This window comes from Canis lupus, chromosome 6 (genome assembly GCF_003254725.2).
Source record: "Canis lupus dingo isolate Sandy chromosome 6, ASM325472v2, whole genome shotgun sequence".
Classification (NCBI taxonomy): Eukaryota; Metazoa; Chordata; class Mammalia; order Carnivora; family Canidae; genus Canis; species Canis lupus.
The window spans coordinates 23,795,879-23,813,356 of NC_064248.1; the positions used below are offsets into that span (position 1 = coordinate 23,795,879).

At 38.8% G+C, this 17,478-nt stretch overlaps 1 protein-coding gene across 12 annotated transcripts in view; it reads right to left on the reverse strand.

The window, feature by feature from the left end:
* Positions 1 to 17,478, reverse strand: part of LOC112640269 (phospholipid-transporting ATPase ABCA3-like) — a 136,267-nt gene that overhangs the window by 76,496 nt on the left and 42,293 nt on the right. For all 12 annotated transcript variants that reach the window (XM_025416264.3, XM_049111310.1, XM_025416267.3 and 9 more), the window contains 4 exons: positions 15,895 to 16,068; positions 15,010 to 15,188; positions 13,885 to 14,019; positions 4,397 to 4,526 (listed from right to left, as the gene is read on the reverse strand). In XM_025416264.3, coding sequence (XP_025272049.3) covers positions 4,397 to 4,526; positions 13,885 to 14,019; positions 15,010 to 15,188; positions 15,895 to 16,068 — 618 coding nt within the window. The remainder of the gene's footprint in view (positions 1 to 4,396; positions 4,527 to 13,884; positions 14,020 to 15,009; positions 15,189 to 15,894; positions 16,069 to 17,478) is intronic.

The window sequence follows — 17,478 nt, forward strand, 5'->3', positions numbered from 1 at the left end:
GAGAGACACACAGAGAGAGGCAGAGACACAGGCAGAGGGAGAAGCAGGCTCCCTGCAGGGAGCTCTATGTGGGACTCGATCCTGGGTCTCCAGGATCAGGCCCTGGGCTAAAATAAACGGCTCTGCCACCCGGGCTGCCCTGTTGTTATTTTTTATATTGTTTTATTTGTGAGTTCCTTGACTGATTTTTTTTATAGAAATATTCATTTTTACTGATTTTGTGTTTCCTACCTTTATATTGTCATTATTGGTCTTTCTTTTCCACTCAAAGAGTCCTCTTTTATATTTCTTGCAAGGCTGGTTTAGTGGTCATGAACTCCTTTAGTTTCTGTTTCTGTGGGAATCTCTTTATCCCTCCTTCTATTCTGAATGATAACCTTCCTGGAGAGAAGTATTCTATCTTGGCTGCAGATTTTTCTGTCAGCAATTTTAATATATTATGCCACTCCCTCCTTGTTTGCAAACTTTCTTCTGAAAAATCTCCTGCTAGTCTTCTGGGTTTTCTTTTGCAAGTTACAGTTTCCTTTTGTCTTGCTGCTTTTAAATTTTTTCTTCATCACTATATTTTGCCTATTTAATTACAATATGTCTTACTGTGGATCTGCTTTTGTTGATTTTGATGGGGGTTCTCTGTGCCTCTTGGATCTGGATATTTGTTTCCTTCCCCAGACAGGGATGTTTTTAGCTATTATTTCTTCAAATAAATTATCTGTCTCCTTCTCTTGTTCTTCTGGGACTCCTATAACACGAATGTTATTACATTTGATGGAGTCAGAATTCACTAAGTCTATTCTCATTTTGCAGAATTTTTTTGTTCTCTCTTCTGTTTAGCTTGATTACTTCCACTACTTTGCCTTCTAGGTCACTAATTCATTCCTCTACTTCTCCCACCTGCAATTTATTCCAACAAGCATGTTTCTCATCTATGTTTATTGAGCACTTTATCTCTGTTATGTTGTTCCTTATTTCTGTGTTAAAGGGTCTTGCTCATGTCTTCCACTCATTTTTCAGTTCCAGTGAGTATCCTTATGATCATCGCTTTAAATTCTCTATCAGGCACATTACTCGTATCTGTTTCACTTAGATCTCTGACTGTGGCCTTGTCCCGTTTTTACATTTGGAATAAATTTCTCTGTCTCTTCATTTTGTTTGCCTCTCTATGTCTGTTTCTGTGTTTTAGGAAAGTCAGCTATGTCTTCTGATCTTGAAAGTAGTGACTTTATGAAGAGGTCCTGAAGTGCCTTGCAGTGCAGCACCCCTGTTCATCAGAGCTTGGCACTTTAAAAGAGTACTGTTTATGTCTTGCTGTTGTGCCTGAGCCACTTTCCTTTCAGTGAAGTTGTCTGCAGTGTGCCCTCTGATGCCTAGGATCTAGGCAGGCCAGCTCTGAAGGGGTGTAGCTGCCAGGGAACTTGGGAATGAGGTGACAATGTTAGCAAATTTGCACTGGGCCACTAGCCTTATGCTGGATCCCCTTAAGTCCTGCAGTGGCTGGGGGCAAGAGACTGGGCTTGGCACACAAGGATGTCTGGGTGTAACAAAGCAAATTGCAGGGCACACAATAGCAGGACAGGGTGCATATGTGACTTTACCAAAATTTGTCCTGAGCCCAGGACTGAAGCTAGCAGGTTTAAAGTGGACAAGATCTTAGGAGAACTCAGGGCATTGCACAACTACTAGGTTAGGTAGTAAGTGTATGTGCAGTCCAGCTGCCTCAAATGGCCCTATGTTTATGTTGGGGCCAGGGGATTCGGGGGTGGGAGCGAGGAAGGGAGAAAGGGTGCCTGCCAGCTCTTTCAGTTTTGGAGAGGTCCTCCAACACGTTCTGAAATCAGTATGAACAGATTTGTCTCCCATTTGCTCCTAGCACTTTATAAACTGCTCTTTTTATGTTGCCTCTCTGTGCAGGCTGCTGTCTTTAAGGGCAGTGACCCAGCTATCACTGGCCCTCTCTGCTTGCCTTGTATTGAATCAGCTGACTTTTAAAGCTCCAGGCTCCAAGTTCTACTGGTTTTACAAATTCAAAGAATTATGCTTCTCTGGTTTTCAAAGCCAAAAGTTATGGGGATTAGTCTTCTCCATGTGAGCTCTCTGGTGCAAAGATCCATTTCTCTGCCCTATCCATGGACAACTCCCTCTCTCCTGCAGGCAGCCTCCCTCTACCTTTCTGATCTTCCTAATCTTTCAGATGCAGTTTCTTGTCTATATTTAGTTGTGGAATTTGTTCTGCCAGTCTTTGGATCACTCTCCAATTTATTTACTTGGATGTGGATGATACCTAGTTACAAACGTGGCATGGGGTGAGCTCAGGGTCTTCCTACTCTGCTGTCTTCCCAAACTCCCCTGCATATTAATTTTGTATTCTGTAATTTAATAGAATTCATTTATTCTAATAGTTTTTTGGTGGTGTCTCTAGAGTTTTCTATATATATTATTTACAAATACTGATAGTTTTAAGTCTTCCTTACCAATTTAAATGCCTTTTATTTCTTTTTCTTGTCTAACTGCTGTGGCTAGGACCTTCTTCTATTATGTTGAATAAAAGTGGTGCCTGGGTGGCTCAGTTGGTAAGGTGTGGTTACTGAGCCCTCAGCTCAGGTTGTGATCCCAGGGTCCTGGAGTTGAGCCTCACACCCTGCTTCTCCCCCTTCCTCTGCCTGCCACTCCCCATGCCTGTCCTCTCTCTCTCTCTCTCAAATAAACAAACATAAACAAAATTTAAAAAAAGTGGTGAGACTAGACATCCTTTTTTTTTTCCTGATCTTAGAAGATTTCAGCTTTCTGCCATTATGATGTTAACTGTAGGTTTGTCATATATGACATTAATCATAATGAAAAATGTTCCCTCCAAACACACTTTGTTGAGAGTTTTTAATCAAGAATGGATGTTGTGTTTTGTCAAATGCTTTACTCTGCATCTACTAAGATGAATGTATGGTTTTTATCCTGCCTCTTGCTACTGTAATGTAGCATGCTGATTGATTTGCCAATATTGAATCACTCTTGCATCTGTGGCATAAATCCAACATGATCATTATGAATCCTTTTTTAAAGATTTTATTTATTTATGAGAGAGACAGAGAGAGAGAGAGAGAGACTGGCAGACACAGGAAGAGGGAGAAGCAGGCTCCATGCAGGGAGCCCAATGTGGGACTTGATCCTGAGACTCCAGGATCACCCCCTGAGCCGAAGGCAGACGCTCAACCATTGAGCTACCCAGGCATCTCCATAATGAATCCTTTTAATGTATTGTTGAATTTGGTTTGCTAACATTTTGTTGAGGAGAATTACATATATTATCATCAGAAACATTGGCCTGTAGTTTTATTTTTGTATTTTGATTTGGTATCAGAGTAATAGCTGGCCTTCTAGAATGAATTTGGAAGTTTTCCTTTCTCTTCTATTTTTTGGAATGCTTCGAGAAGAATAAACATTAACTTCTCTTTAAAGGTTTGATAAAATTCACCTGTGAGGACATCTGTTCCTGGGCTTTGGTCACTGGGAGCTTTTTCATTGCTGATTAAATTTTATTAGTAGTAACTGATCATTTCAAATTTTCAACACTTTATTAAATATAATCCCATTGCCTTCTGGCCTCCATTATTTCTAATGAGAAGTCAGCTTTTGGACCTACCGGGGTGTAACTGAATGTGACAAATTATTTTTGGCTTCCTGATTTCAATATTTTCTCCTTAATAATTTTTTACTATAGTATTTCTCAGTGATGATATTTTCACATTTATTGTATTTGAGGTCTGTGGAGCTTCTCAAATGTGTAGATTACTGTTTTCAGCCTTTATTTTGTAGAATACTTTTTTGGCTTTGTTCTCTTTCTCCTCTCCTACATCCTTATTACATATATACTGCTGCATTTAAAGTTATCAAAAATTCCTATGGAACTGTTAATTTTCTTTAATTCTTTTTCCTTTGTTTTATTCACATTTTATAATCTCTATCAATCTATCTTCAGGTTCCCTGGTGTTCTCTTGTGACAATTCACAAAAATCTACTGCTAAGCCCCTTTAATGAATTTTTCACTTTGGTTATTATATTTTCCAACTCCATAATTCCCACTTGTTCTTCTTTTTATAATATATATCTTTTTATTGATATTTTCTATCGATATTGTTTTCATACATTCCATTATTTCTTTAATCATGGTTTCCTTTAGTTCTTTCGAGCATATTCATAGTGGTTGCTTTGTAAAATCTTTTTAAAACCTGTTATCTGGTATCTCTCACATGAAATTATTTTCAATTTGAAAAGAAAGTAGATTACTGAACAATTTTATGTATCACTGAACTAAGTTGTAATTATCAAAAGAATACACAAAAGTCCTGTAGGCTTGATCTACAGTATCTATGTGAGGAAACTTTGAACAGATATATACTCTTACCTGAGAGAATAGATAGAGTAGTGGATTTCCCTGCCCCATTGTGTCCTAGAAGAACAGTGATCTGCCCCATATATAAATTCAAAGACAAGTCTTTTAAAGCTATCTTGGTAGTATTTTGTACTTGGAATTCCTGTTGAGGAAAACACACAAATATTGATTTTATCTATCAGTATCACTTTGGAAGAACAAGCACTCATATCAACTATCTATATAAGAAACCATACCATACCAAAAAATAAATAAATAAAAATATAAAAGTAAAAAAAAAAAAAAAAAAAAAAAGGAAAAGAAACCATACCATATAATCAATCCCATGAGGAAAAATATTCAAATTTAAGAAGGATGAAAATGTGACTAGAAAAAATATTTGAAGGCAGAACATGAGTTGTAAAATTTCACAGTAAATCTATAAACATTCCCTCAGTAATAAGTACTTATGCTTTGATTCAATTAATATCTTAATGCCATAATCTTCTTCCATCCATGGATTTGTCCTGGTTTGGAGAACTGCTAATAGAAAACTTGGATAGAATGTAGATGTTTTATAGGTATCTCAAATCTCTTATGTATAGTTTAGCAGTGCTTCTGCTTAAGATGCAAAAATATGGAGGGGCACCCGGGTGACTCAGTTAGTTAAATATCCAACTCTTGGTTTACCGTCTCTTAGTCATGAGATCAAGTCCTGTGTTGACCTTTGCTTCAGATTCTCTCTCCCTCTCCTTCCTGCTCACATACTATCTCTCTCAGCTACATACATACATACAAAAATATCTTTTTAAAAAGATGCAAAAAGGGGTGCCTGGGTAGCTCAGTTGGTTAAGCATCTGCCTGTGACTCAGGTCGTGGATCCTGGGGTCCTGGGACTGAGCCCCACTTTGGGCTTTTGCTTAGTGTGGAGCCCGCTTCTCATTCTCCCTCTGACCTTCCTGCTGCTTGTGCTCTCTCTCTGTCAAATAAATAGTCTTTTAAAAAGATACAAAATTATGGAAAGAACATCATTCTCACTCTAGAAAACAAGAAACTTTCTTAAATACTCTAAAAATCATAAATTTTCTTGAACTCATCAGGGAAGTGATATTTCTAGGCAATTAGCCTTAAATTTAAGAAAAGATAGATGACTTCAAGGAGAGATGATATATAAGCATTTGCTTATCTGGAAGAGACACAGGCACTATGTAATTAGTAAAATGGCTTGGGTAAAATTTTTAATGAAAATGAAGTAAAAATACTTTAAGAAACACAGTATCCAAATAAAAAACTTGAGATTAAAGCCCATTTCATTTATTTTCAAACAGATATTCCTTTCAAAATAATCTGTTGATGGTGAATAAAGCAAAACATCTTGTGTAACAAAAAAAGCTATTTCTCTTTTACCCTAAATGGCAATAAATGTTTTCTCCCTAGGTTTTTTCCTTATCCTCTCTTCTCCCTAGACCAAAGCGCCAGGCTCATGAACTGCTTAAGTAGAGACTGCACAGAGGATGAAGACAAAATACAGTTCAGTAATTCTAAGGCCTCAGGTGATCCCATGAAAAGCTGTTAGGCAAGAAAGGCTATTTAAAGGCTATTGAAATCTCTACTTAGATGAATGTCTAAAGTTTTATGTCTAAAAAGAAACTTTCACTTTAAAACCAACTAACCAAGCAAATCTCAAATTCTCCCTCAGTATCTTCAATATCCATAAATTGCTCCACCAACCATCCATTGCTCAAGGCACGAAACCAACTACATTAGCTTCCTCCTTTTCCTTCAATTTTACACCCAACCAGAGAGCAAATCTTTTCAGCTTTAACCCCAGATATATTCTGAATCTCTATACCTCTATCTCCACAAGACTAGTCCATGCTGCCATCACATCTTACCCAAGCTATTACAAAAGCCTCCAATTTGTCTTCTTTCTTCCACTCATAATCCTCACAGTAGCCAAAGTATTCTCATAGAAAAATAAATCAGATCATGTCTCTCTACTTAATAAAGGTCAGTATCAGTCAATGTACATTTGGGCTCTTTTCATAATTTGGCTGTAAACATTGGGGTGCATGTATCCCTTCAAGTTAGTATTTTTGTATTCTTTGGGTAAATACCTAATTATGCAATTGGTAGATCATAGGGTAGTTCTATTTTTAACTTTCAAAGAAATCTCTATACTGTTTTCCAGCATGGTCACACTCATTCACATTCCCACCAACAGTGTAAGAGTGTTCCTCTTTCTCCACATCCTCACTAACACCTGTTGTTTCCTGTGTTAATTTTAGCCATTCTGACTGGTGTGAGGCAATGACGTGGATGGAGCTAGAGTTTTATGCTAAGTGAAGTGAGTCAGTCAGAGAAAGACAACTACCATATGATTTTGCTGATAAGTGGAATTTAAGAAACAAATGAATACGGGGGGGAGGCAGGATAAAAGAGGCAAACCAAGAAACAAACTCAACTATAGAGTAAAACATGGTCACAGGAGGGGAGGTGGGTAGGAGGATGGGTTAAATGAGTGATGGGTATTAAGGAGGGCATTTGTTCTGATGAACACTGGGTGTTGTATGTTCAGTGATGAATCATTAAATTCTATACCTGAAACTAATAATACACTGTATGTTAACTAACTGGAATTTAAATAAAAATCTGGGGGGGAAAGAATAAAGGCCTATAATTATTGCCCAATATTGTCTGTTGGTCTCTTAGCATAAAAGGTTTAAAGTCCCTTGGCAGTAAGCAGTTCATAGTTCAAAGGAACTCTTGGTGTACCTTCCTCTTAGGGATCAGAGGCCATGGCTGCAATGACAGAAAGTGCCAACTGCTCAAGTGGATCACTAGAATACTAGTAACTAAGACCACTCCTGCTTGTACCCCTTGGTTTCCAACCATGTCTCTACCTCTTGGGGACACAGTACCACATAATGTCCTTTCTTTTATTGCGATACTCCATCTGAAGGATGGTGACTCATTTCCACAGATTACCATCTTTATGCCTCAAATATGCCCTCAGCAGGCTATTTCATCACTCCCTTCAGATGGGAGTTTCTGGATGTACATTATAGACCAGTGTAGCTCACTGTTGTGAGCTCACTGCAGTATCTCCTTTGCTGGAAAGTGGAATTCTTTGTGATGTGACAGTAGGTGAAATCCCATACTGGTGAACCAAACAATCAATAAGCTCTGGGATGGTTATCTTGATTGAGGCTCTACAGGCAAAAATGTGTCTAGAGTAAATGCTGATTCCTGTAAGATGAAATGAAGACACTTTCAATGTGAAAGAGGTCCTACGTACTTATCTAGACATCAAGTAGATGTCTCATCTCCTTGTGGATGGTCCTCAGAACTAAGCTTTGTTGAGGAGATGCTAGAAATGTGGCAATAAGAATAGTAAGATTTACTTAGGGACTGAGAGCCAGTATTTCAGTTTTTCTTCTACTCCTGCCACTACAGATTTCTATTCCTATGATCACTGATGGCAGAGGCTGGCTAGTGTTACCTGAGTAAATTTGTCTACATGGTTATTTAATACCTCTTCTGTGATAGTTGGTCTTTGGTGGATGTTAACATGCATTACAGAGGTCTTCCCACTTTGTTTTCATTCCTATAGTTCCACTCATGTATCTCTACTCTAGAATTTCTTGTCCCTAATCTTCCAGTCTTTCTCACTGTATGCCCCTAATTTGCCAGATCATTCACCACTGCCTAGTTCAGTGTTTTGGGGCCAATCCTGTGACATAAAGTGGAGGACCAGGTGAACAGTTTGAAGTTCTGTCCTTTAGGAAGATTTCTTCTCCTTTTGTCTTTCAAGTTTATTCCTTTTTGGGGCTCCAGTGCAGCTGCTAATCATTTGTGACCTTTACTCATGTACCAAGTTGAGCTACCCGTGAAGCAAACTAGGAACTCCCTTTGTGTGAGTTGGTTAATATAAGACCTCAGTACAACCACGTGTGTGAGCTGAGGGAAAAGTACTGAAGCAATAGTCGTGGATGACATGAAGATTTAGATTCCCTGCTCACAAAGCTTGCTGATATCCACTAATTTTGCTCATGTTCAATCTTTGATATACCGCTTTCATCTTAGGATGGGTAACTGCTGGTCTTGCCTGTCTTTACTGATATGGTGGTTCAGCTTATGATGGAACCCAGCTCATGATGGCCATTTCTGGACACAGTGACTTGGTATTCCATGATCAGGTGCTTCATCTCTACCAAGGCCCAACAGCATACAAGAACTGTTTTTGACATGAGAGACACCTAACTCTGGGAAATGAACAAGGGGTAGTGAAAGGGGAGGTGGGCGGGGGGTTGGGTGACTGGGTGATGGGCACTGAGGGGGTACTTGGCGGGATGAGCACTGGATGTTATGCTATATGTTGGCAAATTGAACTCCAATAAAAAATACTTTAAAAATTAAAGAAAAAGGAAAACAGCAATGATTTTCCTCAGAATCATACTTCTCATCACAAGAGGTCTTTAATCTCTACATCCTGTTTTCCCAGTGATGCTTTTTGGGGACCTAGGCTGCATGTGATTGTTAAAATGAGTGACACCAAGAGAGAGGTTTCTAGGGATCTAGGAACAGCTGCCCCATGGATTCAATGGGAGACCATGCAGCCGTGGGCTGAACCTTAAGAGGGAAAAGACGCAGGGTGGGCAAAGAATGCCAAAGAGAGCAAGCAGGCCGCATGAGGGTAGAGGATGACCAATTCCAAGGTTTTAAGGTCAGGACAAGAGTACAGCATCCTCACTCAGGCCAGCCATGGTGGTCTGTACAATAATACAGGCACATGTCTGAGATAGGGTGGGTTCTGTTGAGTCTAATAAACCAAATATCCTGAAAAAAAAAAAGAACTGTTTTTGAAAAATATAATTCTCTGCTTCAATTGCTGATGGCATGGCCTTGATCCATAACCTTAGATATCTGCATTGTTATTCTTCCACTGAGGTTTACCATAAAATCTACATGATATACTTTCTCAGTATGATGCCCACAAATACCATAAAGTCTGTTGGGTTGGGATGAACAACAGCAAGAGTGCTACTACTACAGCCTTGATCTGCTGCAGTATCCTTTCCTGCTCCAAACTCCACTCAAAGTTGGCAGCTTTTTGTGCCACTTGGTATGGGGTAAAAACAGTATTCTCAGGTATAGAGTACATTGGTTTCAAAACCTGAAGTGGCCAGCAGGCACTATCTTCCTTTTGGTAGGAGGTATAAAATACATAAAATTATCCTTCAGAAAGAATTACTGGCAGATAGCAGATCACTAACTCCTAAAAATTTTACCAATGTAGTAAGTCCCTGAACCTTTATAGGCTTTATCTGTCTCTTCCTTAGAATACATATCTAACCAAGGCCTCCAACATACTTGTTATTTCTTGCTTATCTGATCTGCTCACCAATATAGGGGGCCAGACTGATGCTCTGCAAAATATATAGCTAATACAGGTCCCTTCAGATTCTATTAGGACAGAGAGCTGAGGAGCCTATAACCCTGGACAAATAAATATATACTGTGGTTGTCCATTCAAATAAATACAAAAAAAATCTCAGATCCCCATTGATATAGGAAAAATGAATTTGCCAAATCAGTAGCCCTATACCATGTTCTCAGGCTGTGTTAATTTACCACAAGTGAATTACCACATATTATACGAAAGCTGCAAATAGGTGAAGTATTTGTTTGAATATGTGGTAGATCCACTGTCACTCTACAGGTTTGCAAGGACCAGAGTGGAGAGTTAAATGGGATTAAGGGGAACTACTACTCATGCTGCTTTCATCTCTGCCACTTTCCCATAAATGTGATATTGCCTTTGATTTACCACCTTGGCCAGTGGGGGTATACAGTTTCAAAGGATTCCACCTGGCTTTTCCAGTAGGACAGCTTATCCCCAGAGGCCAAGGAGTCAACATAAGGGGTTATACCAACTATTGGGTATGTCATTTCTAATTATTTGTATGGCAACTACAGAAATGTCCACTAGGTGGTAATGTAGTTCCAGTGTACCTACTTGAAGTCATCAGAAGCTAAGATTACCTTTATTACCTAGCTTGAACATAGCCTTGCTCTAACAATAGGATCATGAAGATACTTTGGATCTCCAAGTATGGTTACCTGAATAAATTGCAGGACTTGGGTAATCATTATCACAAACATTTACTGCAGTGCTGCTGAGCACTTCTACCTAGCCAATCTAGACCCTCCTTCAAGTCAATGAGTGAATTCTGAAAAACTGGAAACTGTAAAGGAGACCTTGAATTTATATAGATCAGGTGCTGTCTTAGCTCCTGATGATTCAACTTTTACTTCTTCTGGTAGTGTTGGTTGGTCAATATCCTCACTGGCTATACTCCTATCTTACCTCAAGAGAGCTATTTCTGCTAACCATCATTTGTGGGCCAGGTGTTCCAGACTGCCACACTATACTTGACATAGTGTATTATTAGAAAAATTGTTCCTGCCTGTGTCACCACCAATCCTCTATTTGGTTGGACTCACATTACTTCCACTGCTACAAGTGAGTTCATTTCTGTTAAGGTATCTCTTACTGCCAGCCCTTATCAGTGATGCTGGTATTCCTCTCACTAGTATATTCCTTATTGCTTTGACCAGGCCTACTGCAAAACCATGTTCATGTAATAGATTAGTTGGATGTGACTGGTTAAGTGTCTTCTGAGGCTGCAATCAAGTGACAACCTGGGCTAAAGTCATCTGAAGACTTGACCAAGATCAGGGTATACATTTCCAAGTAGACATACTCAAGTTCATTCTGATTGTTTAGGGAAGACTCAGTTCTTGTCCATATGAGCAGCTTGAATGACATGGTGCTATCTTCAGAGCAAGTAATTCACAGTCAAGGCAAAAGCCATAATGACTTCTATGATCCAGTCCTGGAAGACCTGTACTTCTCTTGCACAGCATTATACAGGTTACAAGGTAGGCATATTTACTGCAGAAGGGGACTGCACAAAAATGTGAGTATCGGTGAGGATCCCTGGGACCATCATGAAGGCTGCCAACAACCATAGTCTGCCCTCTGTCTCCAATGATTCATTTTGTACTCACATAAAAAGACCTTCCTCTGCTCTCAGTGCTATAAAAGTCTCAACTTTTATAGCATCATCTCAAAGTCCAGGGTCTAGTCATCTAAATCAGGTCCAGGTGTCTATGAGCCTCCTGTCATCTAGTTTCTGGAGATTACCTCTTGGAGTACAATTACCCTAGAACTGAAGATCTGTGATCCAAAGAGACTTGAAATCTACCATTTTCCACTCTCCCCACAAACCCAACACAAAGTACTGGGATATGCATAACTTAACCACTACACATACTCTCCGTCTCACTCTAAGTAGAAGACAAGAAACATAAAGCAGTCAAATGAAATTCTGAAATCTACTATTTGACATTGTTGGTAGTTCTTTGATAAGGACTGAAGACCAGATAATGATTCTCCAAGGTTCTTGGCTCCACTTTCTATTCTCTTGACTCTGACTTCTCAATCATCCTTCCTTTGCCATGAAAAGCATCCTATGGCTGCAGCTGAGTTTTTCCTAGCCTGCTTTCTGTTTGTAGAAGTTTGGCAGTTCAAAGTCCTCTATTCATTTTTTACTATTTCAAATCTTTTAAATAGAAGCTAGGGGTATTTCCTGTAGCACAAATTTATTTAAATTTTGTTCACTAAAGCCACAAAAGCCACTTCTACACATAGATTTGAGACAACCCTTCTTTACCTTTGGCTTCTGTTGAGGCTCTTGACAATTAATGCTTTGTTACTGTTCCTACTGTTTGATTGTATAGTACCCTGAGGTACCACCCTTGGATATTTCTCCATCTAAAACAAGAGTTTTACTCAATATTTTTAGTTTTGATTAGAGTTGACACAAAACTTTACATTAGCCTCAGGTATACATACAACTTAGTAATTTGACAAGTTAACACATTATGCTGTGTTTACCACAAGTACAGCTACCATCTGTTTCATTATATCATTATTACAAAATCATTGGCTATATTCTTTATGCTCTGCTTTTTATTCCCCTGACATACCCATGCCATAACTGAAGGCCTGTATCTTCCTCTCCTCTTCAACCATTTTCCCCAAACTTCCATCATCCTACCCTTTAGAACCACCATTTCTCTGTATTGATAGTTCTGGTTCTGCTTTTAGTTTGTTCATTATTTAGCCTTGATTTATGAGTGGAATCACATGATATTTGTCTTTCTCCATCTGACTTATTCCATGTAGTATAATACACTCTAGGTCCATCCATGTTGCGTCAAATGGCACAATCTCACTCTTTCTTGTGACTGTGTAATATTCTATTATGTATATAGACCACATTTTCCCTTATCCATTCATTGGTTGGTGGGCATTTAGGTTGCTTCCACATTTTGGCTATGGTAAATAATGTTGCAACAAACATTGAGGTATATGCATCTTTTCAAGTTAGCTCATTTTTCCTAGGCAAATACCCAATAGTGGAATTATTAGATCATGTAGTAATTCTACTTTTAATTTTTTGAGGAACCCCCATGCCATTTCCACAGTGGCTGTACCAATTTATATTCCCACATGACGATTCCTTCTTCTGCATATCCCTGCCAACACTTGTTTCTTGTGTTTTTGATTTTACCCATTCTGACAGGTATGAAGTGGTATCTCATTGTGGTTTTGATTTGCATTTCCCTGATTATGAGTGATGCTGAGCATCCCTTCATGTGTCTTTTGGCCATCTTTGGAAAAACGTATATTCAGGTCCTCTGCCCATTTTTAAAATCAGATTGTTTCTTTTCTTTTTTTTTCTTTTTTTTTTGTTGGGCTGTATAAGGTTTTTTTTTTTTTTTTACATATTTTTGATATTAACCCCTTAATAGATATATCATTTGCAAGTATCTTCTTCCATTCAGTAGGCTGTTTTGTTTTGTTGATTTATATACACATCTCCAAAATTAGCTGAATTTGCAGGGAGGTCTCTGGGTTTCCTGAGGCTGAATTTGCAGGGAGGGCTCTGGGTTTCCTAAGGCTTCCTTAAGAGTTCAAACTAAGCTTAGGTAGACCTTTGAGAGGCAATGCCAGCCAATGTACAGTTTACCTGAATACTACATGCCTACCATTGGTGGAGATAAATTAAGAGATTCAAAAGTCCTTCCTTGATGAACTGCTTGACAGAGGAGAGATTGCATAACAGATAAATGCAAAACATTTGTGAACAGAAATTAATGTTCATATACTCAAATTATTCATCTCCAATAGACTCTACTTTTTAAAATGAGAGCATTTGTGGAAGATACCATATAGTTTATAGAAAATCTGAATCTATTCTGGAGGAAGGAGAAAGATGTAACTTCTTATCACATATTGAAAACATTTAATTTTGATCTTTCTCAAAGGAAGTAAACAGTATGGCCATGACTTTTTATTAGTATGTGATCTTTTTCTTGGCATTTCTGGTAATAATCACTTACAATGAACTATAAACTAAATTTCAGTCCCAACAAGAAAAAAGCAATACCTTGTATAAATGTTTGATTTGGATACCTGCCACCAAATTAGTAGGTTCTGCTTCAAAATACTTGCTTTCATTTGTTTCATAAAATTGCCTTGTTTCCTTTTTTCTCTCTGGTGTTTCCCCAAACCAGTGAGAGCGCTAAAAAAAGGGAGGTAATAAAAGCGAAATCACTGCAATGGTATTGAAAAATGATGCTTTAGAAAATACTCTAGCCTGTTACTTTTTGTCCCAAGATGGATTGCTAAAAATTTCTTGGGATTAAATTTTGGAGCTAATTGGCTTAATTTGAATCCCCAAGGCATAAAAGCAAACTATCCTACTAAAACCAAAACTGAAAAAAAAATAATAAAAAAAATAAAACCAAAACTGTCCAAGAGAGGGACAAAAGAGAATTGCTCTAAAACGAGGTCCTAGCAAAAAGTATTGTATCATTCTTTGTCATATCTTCTCTTAGCAATATATAAGTCAATGAGAATAAGAGAAAAGACTGAGAAGGGAGGGCAAGTTACACATGATTCTCAAAATGCTATGGCTCTGACTCTAAGACATCAGTGCTAAACAAGGATATAAAGCAGGTGGTGAGTGCCCAGATAGGGGACATAACTAAACCTCTTATTTTTACCACCCAAAGACCCATGCTATATTAATTTTTGTATACCTGAGTTCAATCGCTTCTGAAATATTTGCCTATAAAATGCGACAGATTACTCAGAATTTGTAAAGTTTGGGGCTATAGGCCAGGATCTACAGATTATTTACAGTTATATGTACTGGGTGCTTTAAAGTATATCAGGAAAAGGCCAGTGAATGGCCAGAGTAATTAAAAATGATTCCTTCAGGGCACCCTGCCTTTGGTTTAGGTCATGATTCCAGTGTCCTGGGATCGAGTTTCACATTGGGCTCTCTGTGGGGAGTCTGCTTCTCCCTCTGCCTATGTCTCTGCCTCTCTCTGTGTCTCCCATGAATAAATAAATTAAATCTTTTTACAAAATAAAATGATTCTTTCACTTGATCTATTGATTCAGTTATAGAGAGTGGAAAATCAATTCATGATGGCTTTTATAGAAATTATAATACATATTTATAAGGGCTGTAGCCTCTCTCAGTAACAGAAGTATTAGAACTCACCAGCAAGAAAAAGTTCCATGGCTTGGGTATACCATACTCCCCTGGAAAGACAGCTTCTATATACCAGGCCACAAGGCCATATAAGAAAGCATCAAATAAAAACATCCCCAGCACATGGATAAAGTCAAAGTCCTCCATTTTGGGTGGTGAGATGATGTTACTCCACTTAATTCCAATTTCTAAGAGATAACAGTTGACATTTAATTTAGGTGCCATTTAACACTAAAACAGTTATCCATCTGCATCATAATTAAAGAGTGAAGAAGAAAGGTGTTAATATTTTATAGAGATTCCTATTACAGTCAGTTGCTTTCTTATACCATTAGAATTTAGGACATCTGAGCAAGTAATCATGTAAAATGCTTCCTAGCATGCCACAAAGAATCAGTTATGAGTGAAACAAAACCAAAATACACTAAGTCAGGAATATAAACTTAGAGAAAAATAAGCAAACCTATGGGTTAAGACACTGTCTCCTCTCTGTCCACCCCTCTTCATGCTAAATGTTCACTGAAAATATAATTTTAGAAAACCAAAATCATTGAAATGCAGGGATAAATGCTATCTATCTACAGGAGAGAAGACTAGAAGACTTTTTGCATAGATGGTGCACTGATGAAAAAAGGAAGACAAAAAGTTATTAAAAGCAGACCTGTTTTGCTTCCTCTCCTAGCACTAAACAGCAGCCAGGAACTCCGAATGGAGTAGGGAAAGGCACTAACAGACTTGAGTAAATTTACAGAGAGAATGTGGAAGCATTCATGTACTACAGATGGTGGTAGGAAGTAATATAATTTTTTGAAGCACAGTTTGACAATATTAATCAATTTTAAAACTGTGAATATCTTATGAGAATATGGCCAAATTTACAAAGTAAATACTCACTCTCCATTTCTGCCTTGACTAGGAATTTAGTTCCCAGTGCCATTGCAATATTTGAGCTGAGACAAGAAGCTAGCTTCTGGGTGAATGTCATTTGTCCAAAGTTTGTAGAGATTGTGGCAAATGGAAAGTAGGTAGCAAAATAAATGAAACCTCCAACAGAAACAGCAAAATGTGCTGGAAATAAGAAAGAAAGAAATCATAAGGTCAATTTAAGGAACATGCAAACACCTAAACTACAAATATCTTTGTGTTACTGAAAGAGTGTAATAAAATAAGCACAGTGAGAACAGAAATTGGTTTTATTCACCATTTGCTTACCATTATACAATGTGTGGCACTTAGTAGATGCTCAAAAGCATTTTTTGAATAAACAAAAGGCTGAAATTAAACATCTCAGTAACTAATTTTTCTGGAATTTATCATTCTATAATGTAGTAACCATGAATATTATAACTCTTAGTGGAAATTTTACATATTCATTATCATTCAGCACAAAAAATTACAAATGTAAATACTATTATTGACATAATCAGAAAATATCTAGATTGTATTTCCAGATACTATGAGATTCAGTCTATGTCATGATACTAGGTCACAAACAGAGGAGGTGTGCCCCAGGGAAGGGCATGCCACACACTGTGGGCCGAGCTCCCTAAATGGCTGGAGCATGCCAGGCGGGGCCATGGGAGCACTCCAGGGGCTCAGGCGGCAGCTCCGGGCAGAGGGGGCTGCGCGGCCCCAGGAACGCAATTCCAGCAGCACAGGCCCCACAGCCCAAAGCACCAGGGGACACGGCCCAGGATCCAGTGCTCCCTCCAGGACAGGCAGAGGCTGGGAGGAAACAGGGCAGCAAGGACGCTCCTGCCGCCGGGTGCATATCAGTACCCTCCGCCCCCGGAGCATCCAGGTCCCTGCAGACTGAGAGCCTATGGTAGTGACTGCGGAAGCTGACTCTAGGGCTGGAGAGCTGGCCACCGCCACTGTTGTTGTTCCTCCTGATGTCACCTTGTGCCTGGGACTGAGTAGGCGCCAGGGAGCAGGGGCCTCACAGAATAAACAGCTCCCACTGAACCGTGTGCACCTGACAGGGGCGGGGCAGCTTCCCCAGGTGCACACACCTGATAATCAGCATAGTAGACCCCTCCCCCAGAAGACCTGCTGGAAGGACAGGGGAAGAGCAAGTTCTTAACCAAGCAGCGCTGGAAACCTCCAGGGGAAGTTGAGGGACTTACAGTATACAGAATCAGAGGACACGCCCTCCTTGTTTTTTTGTTTGTTTCCCCCCTTTTTTCCCCTTTTTCCTTCCTTTTTCCAGTACAACTTGTTTTCAGCCACTCTGCATTGAGCAAAATGACTAGAAGGAGAACTCACTACAAAAGAAATAATCAGACACAGTACTCTCTCCCACAGAGTTACAGAATTTGGATTACAATTCGATGTCAGAAAGCCAATCCAGAAGCACAATTATAAAGCTACTGGTGGCTCTGGAAAAAAGCATAAAGGATTCAAGAGACTTTATGACTGCAGAATTTAGATCTAATCAGGCAGAAATTAAAAATCAATTAATGGGATGCAATCCAAACT